The 5872-nt window shown below is 33.4% G+C and overlaps 1 protein-coding gene across 1 annotated transcript; it reads right to left on the minus strand.

Moving 5' to 3' along the window:
* Nucleotides 1-1383: 1383 nt before the first annotated feature.
* LOC112596152 lies at nucleotides 1384-2500 on the minus strand. Its single transcript, XM_025341648.1, has 3 exons — nucleotides 2374-2500; nucleotides 1590-1862; nucleotides 1384-1532 (listed from the first exon to the last, which is right to left on the minus strand). Exons 1-3 carry the CDS (start codon nucleotides 2396-2398, stop codon nucleotides 1384-1386), a joined length of 447 nt encoding a protein of 148 aa, XP_025197433.1. The 5' UTR covers nucleotides 2399-2500.
* Between the last annotated feature and the right edge of the window lie 3372 nt (nucleotides 2501-5872).

Raw genomic sequence — 5872 nt, forward strand, 5'->3', positions numbered from 1 at the left:
AAGACGGCGCCCCCACAGGATCGTCGAACGCCCTCCGTACCAAGACCCGCCTAGCCGGGAGCGAGGGACGGGATACCTCGCGGGACGGACTGAATTCCCGGTCTCTTCGGAACCGGGTCGGACGGAGAAATCCTGCGGGGCGAATTGGGTGACCTCGCTTCCTATGAACAAATTCTTGCCTAGACCGAGAGCTCGAACTAGAGGGGCCAGACCTCACTTCGGGCGAAGCACGTGCACGTATTCAGCCGGCTCGGGGCTTGATACGGGAGAGGCATCGGCAGAGACGGCAATCTGTCAATAAAGACAAAACCGTACGCACTATAAGGGTATCGTCACGGTACACACAGCGGTGCCTCGATCGACCTGCTTGCGGACAAGGCAGTTGCGAGGGCCTGAACGCCGGGTTCAAACCTCGTACCACGGGACTCGGAGTAAGCCCCGTCGAGTCGGCTTGCTAATATCGCCTCGACGCTCTGGGGTGTCGGACCCGAGGCGCACGACCGCGCGGACTCACCGAGGACACGCGCTCGCCCGCACCGGGGAAGACTCACTTGAGGAAGGACTCGTGATGGTTGTGGAAGTACCAACTTAATAGTAGGGGTTTGACTCGGGCGATAATACGTCGGGCCCTGGCCGCGGCGGTCACTCATTATGGCGCCCGTGGTGAGGCGACGCCCCGGGCGGGACCTCCGTAGTCATCCGGGTCTACCGCCCGGAAAAGATAACCTCGCGGTTATACAAAGAGGCTGAGTGTCTCCAGGGTAACTCGAAAGAACTGGTCATACCCCGTAACACACGGAAAGATGTACCCGCTACCTATTGACATTCTTAAGCTACTAATCTTGGTGTTCCCATATTGTCTATTGACTTGGACTATCTATGTATATTTAATCAATGCTATAGGTATGTAAAGGTACTAAATATTGTTTTTGTACATAGATATTAATTTTTTTTTATTAAAAGTTTTATAATACATTCTGTTTTATTATTTATTAATTTTAAATATTAATGTGAAAAGTGTTTTTCAAGGTTTCCATTTTGATTTTATTAACTATTTGTTTTTATTTTAATATTAAAAGGTATAATAAAAGATATGTTTTAAAATATAAATACTTTGGTATCCGGCCAAAATAGCAAAACAATTACCGCGAATTGATAATAGCGAAAATCAAACATTTATTACAATAAAAAAATGGATAAAAATAGTTTATAAATGAGATTAAATTACATTCATTATAATTATAATATTGTTAAGTTCTAATAATAAGTATTTATAGTAATAATAATGATAATTTTAAATAAAATAATTATATTCAATTTAAATATAATTATATGCTATACCTTTTATGAAGTTCTTATTCTCATTAGTATTATAATTTGTAACTAATGCATGAATTCTTTCATTACAGTCCTTGTACTTTTTTTTTTCCGTGGTTGTTCTCCAGCATTATACTGCTCTCGTTTTAATTCTTCTATATTTTGATCTTTCTTAATTCCATCTATGACTTTCCATATAATAGGGTGGCTTGCTCCTAAAGAATATCTATTCTTTTACTAAAGATACTAATTATTAATAAAATAATACGAACCAATAACAGATGTAAATCCTCTGTGCCACCCTTCAACAGTGTTGTTTGTTGTTGGAAGACCATTTTTGGCTGAATAGTGACAATTCCAAATATCAGTAGGATGTCTTGGTTGTCGTCGAGTTTTTCGTCTTTCTGTTATTTTTCCTACCCAGTTATCCTCGAAATAATCCAAGAATGGCATTACCAAGTCTTCGTTTTCCACATAAAATTGTGTTTCTAAAATTTCTTCGTATGCATTAATTACGTTATCTGGTGGAACATAGGCCAAAGCAGCTAGCATACGAATATGAAGAGCAAAGTTAGCATTATTAACATAATTTTCGACTAGACCAACATTTTGAATTTGTCGCCACATACATTTAGAAAAATGAAAAAACAACCTTGTTGTTCAGCATGTGAAAAAACAGTTTTGAATGCATTGATTGTGTTCAAAGTCCATTATTACCGATGTTGGATTTAAAGATGGTTTTATTTCTAATAAATATTTAAGAAAACGTGTATATGTTAATTGAGATTTATGGGTTAATAATGCATAAATGGTAGGACTAACTGTTTGGTCACCTTGTTGAATAAGTACATGAATAGTGAATAACTGATAAAAAAGTGAAGGTACCGTTTTAAAAGTTCCATCGACTAACCAATTAGTTGATTGATCCATTAATTTTAAATTATTTTCGGTCGAAAATATTAAAATTCAATCTTGTGATGCTCCACTGTCCAATATTCAAAATTGTTCTCCTTTCATCGTTTTAGTATAATCATCAGCAATTTTAAGGTCACTCGCTGTTTTCGGAATAGATGGTGCGCATTGGTTACATTTTCGAACTCTTCGTATAGTGTGTTTTAAATGATGAACTGAAGGAATTGCACCGGCTACTCCAGGTACTATTTGAACAGTACTGATTATATCATGTGGACTGTGGAGTATTTTGTGTATGAATAGCCGCTTCTTTTATCTTATTAACAGCCATTTTGCATTGGATTTTACATCGATCGGGAACATGATTATGTGAGTTTTCTTTAGGTTGACTTTTAATTTCTCCGTTTAACGTAATTATTCTACCTTTACATGAACTTTCTACGCAACGCCAATATATTGTGTTATTTTGTTTTCTGTCTTCACGATGCAAAAAGCCACTATACAATAATAAATCCTTATTTTTATTACTTTTTACAAATTCCATTGAAAATAATATTAATATATTTTTTCACTGTGCACTTTTTTTTTAAAGAACGAAAATAATAAGTTAAATAATACAAGCTACACTACATTTACGCACTGTCGAATTATAACTATATTAAATTGTGTCAGCTCAAATATAATACGATTGACAATTTTATCTCGGTATATTTCCAATATTAAAATAGTCATAATAGTAACTAAGATAGCACATTGACGATAACCCGATACGTCCTTGGTTACTGGGTAGTAGGTATATATTAATTGCGCCAGAAATTACAGGTAATAATAAGTTTTATCAAGTATTTATGTTTTAGTTTTATATGTTTTATAGTATTTGAAAAAGAAATTATAAAAATCTGTAGTTTCGCTATTATGCATAATCGCTTTTTTTAAATTCGCGGTTAATTGTTTTGCTATTTTGGCCTAGACACAAATACTTTACCATGATTTCATTTTTCAACTCCTGATTTAACGCCTTACAAACATTTTAAACACATCTGGAAACAGTTTGACTTAAAAACTTAAACAAATATGAAAAGCTCTTAAAGCTATCTCCTGTGGCTAAGATCCTTAAGGTAACAGCTAGCCTTTCCTGAACCGGAATACAATTTTTCATATTTGTATCTGTTTTACATATGGTTGGACAAATTTTTTGAATAAGATATTCAAAATCTGTGACAGACATTCTACAGAAATTTTGAAACTTGTGAGATGGTCCTCGTTTTAAATCTTCTAACAGATTAATTAAATTATACCTATTGTAGTATGATCAGTGCTTGATTTGGAAAAAAACTAGAAGGGGGACTCATCGGATGTTGGATGAATGAGCGTTCCACACAGATGAACTGTGACATTACCGTGGGAGGGGGGCAAAGCCCCCCACACCACCCATCAATAACTCATAATCCCAGAAAATCATTAAATTTATTATACACAAATATTTTAAAAGAAAGAAACACTTGTTAATTAATTATTTTTTTTAAATCAATAAATGTAAATTAATTAATTATTCTACAAAAATAAATAAAAACAAAACAAAACTTAAATTATGTATTAAGTAAGGTCCATAAATGTTTATATGAATTATCTTAATTTTTAAAAGATCGTTTGGGACAGTTAACTTCATCTGAATTTCTTTTGCCACTTTTAATCCAGCTCTCAACATAATGATCTGGTTTGAACAACTGAACTGGAGGTCCGATACAGTTAAGAAAAACCAATGAAGATATATGCCCTGTAGTTAAAGCATTTCTTTTTGATGTTACTATGTTGTTCATCGCACTGAATGATCGCTCACATTCAGAAGATGAAATAGCAATTGTTCTGACTGCAGTCAAAAGAGGATCTAAATAGTTTATTTGTGAGGAATCTTTTGTATATTTATACTCACGAAATCCTCGAATCGTAGTTTTTTCATCTAAATGAAATCTTCTAACTAACCTTCTAACACAGTCATCTCCATACTGAATATCAACATTATCAGGCCAGTAATTATAATTTAACACATCCAAATCTTTTAAAAGTTCATCATATTCATTTTTAAAGTCATTTTTATTTTTAGACACATGAGTTGCTTGTGTAGTAAATAGTCTAGCACGCAAGTTATTAGCTAAACTCATAAAAAACTGTGCATGTTTAATTTTAGGAATTGATTTGTTTGTGACTAATTGTACATCTTTGAACATAAAATGTATCCCTGCATCCACAGCTTCTTGTGTTTTTGGTCCACATATATTAGCCATCGAAACAAATATTCTAATGGTACGTTCTATAGTTCTATTTGTAGCTGGAAGTGATAAACTTTTTTCTTGCAACTGTAACGATAAGTCTGCAAGTTCAGACAGCCCATCATACATGATTCCTGAAATTAAAAGAAAGTTGATTAAAAAGCTTCATGTAAATACAAAATGTACTAAATTTACCTAAATTTGTAACAATTTCTACTGATGTTAGAATACGTTTTAGGCCACACATATTTAGATCTTTCTTTTTAGTCTCTTTTTATATCATTAGGTGCTTTGGAAAAATGATCAAATAATGGTACATAATTATTCCAAACTGCTTTTAATATTTTTTCACTAGAAGCAACCCATCTAATAGTGAAGATTTTACCAATATGTAAGAGTTTCATTTCTAATGAAGCAGCACACTTACTAAGTTCATGCATGTTTTTGGTTGATTGATGATACAATGCATACACTTTTTCTATGAATGACTGAAAATTATTTGTTCCTTGAACTTCTTTTAATGCATCAGATACTGCTAATTCTAGTCGATGGTTACAGCAATGCCAAATTAAAATGTTGGGATACATGCTTTGTAGCTGAACACTGACACCGAACAATCTACCCAACATATTGGAAGCACCGTCGCTCACAAAAGCTATCAAATTTTCTTTTAAAAAATCGTCCGTTGATTCATGTGCATAAAGATCAGTTAAAATAGCAGTTTTTATAGAGTTAGCAGATGTGTTTTGAACTTCAATAATATTAAAAATTATGTTATTACATCATTGTTATTGGCTACAGCAGATCTCAAACAAATAACCAACATTGTCTTTTGGCTTAACGTTGTAAACTCATCAACAATAATACATATTTTTCTTTTGTTATGCTTTTGGTCAAGACAAAGTTTCTTTTGCATTTCAAAGGTTATATGATCAATAATATTGCTACATGCTTTATTTGTTTAAAGAATTCTCCCCATATCCAAGCCATTAATTATTTAAAGATCTACTAATTTTGTCATGTCTGTGTAAGGTCTTTGATTCTTTGCTATGCTGTATGCTGTCCTGAATATTTTTTTTTGTATTTTCAATGTCAATATATAAAGTTTTTAATACTTGAGCTGGCATAATTTCCAACTTTTGTTTTTCAATTATACGTTCAGTCAGTGTGTAAATGGCTTTGAGAAGATTTATGTTTTGAAATTTTTTTTCTTAAATTTGTTTGCTGTTTCTTGAAATCATCTCCAACTGAACATATTTATCCATTAATCCATTCTTGTGAATCCATTCCTTGATGTTTTGTTAAATTAAAATTGGCCTTGGAACATATTTTGCAACCAATTTTTTTATTATAGAAAAACATTCGTGGGTATT

This window comes from Melanaphis sacchari, unplaced genomic scaffold (assembly GCF_002803265.2).
Source record: "Melanaphis sacchari strain LSU unplaced genomic scaffold, SCAv2.0 Contig301_pilon_pilon, whole genome shotgun sequence".
Lineage (NCBI taxonomy): Eukaryota > Metazoa > Arthropoda > Insecta > Hemiptera > Aphididae > Melanaphis > Melanaphis sacchari.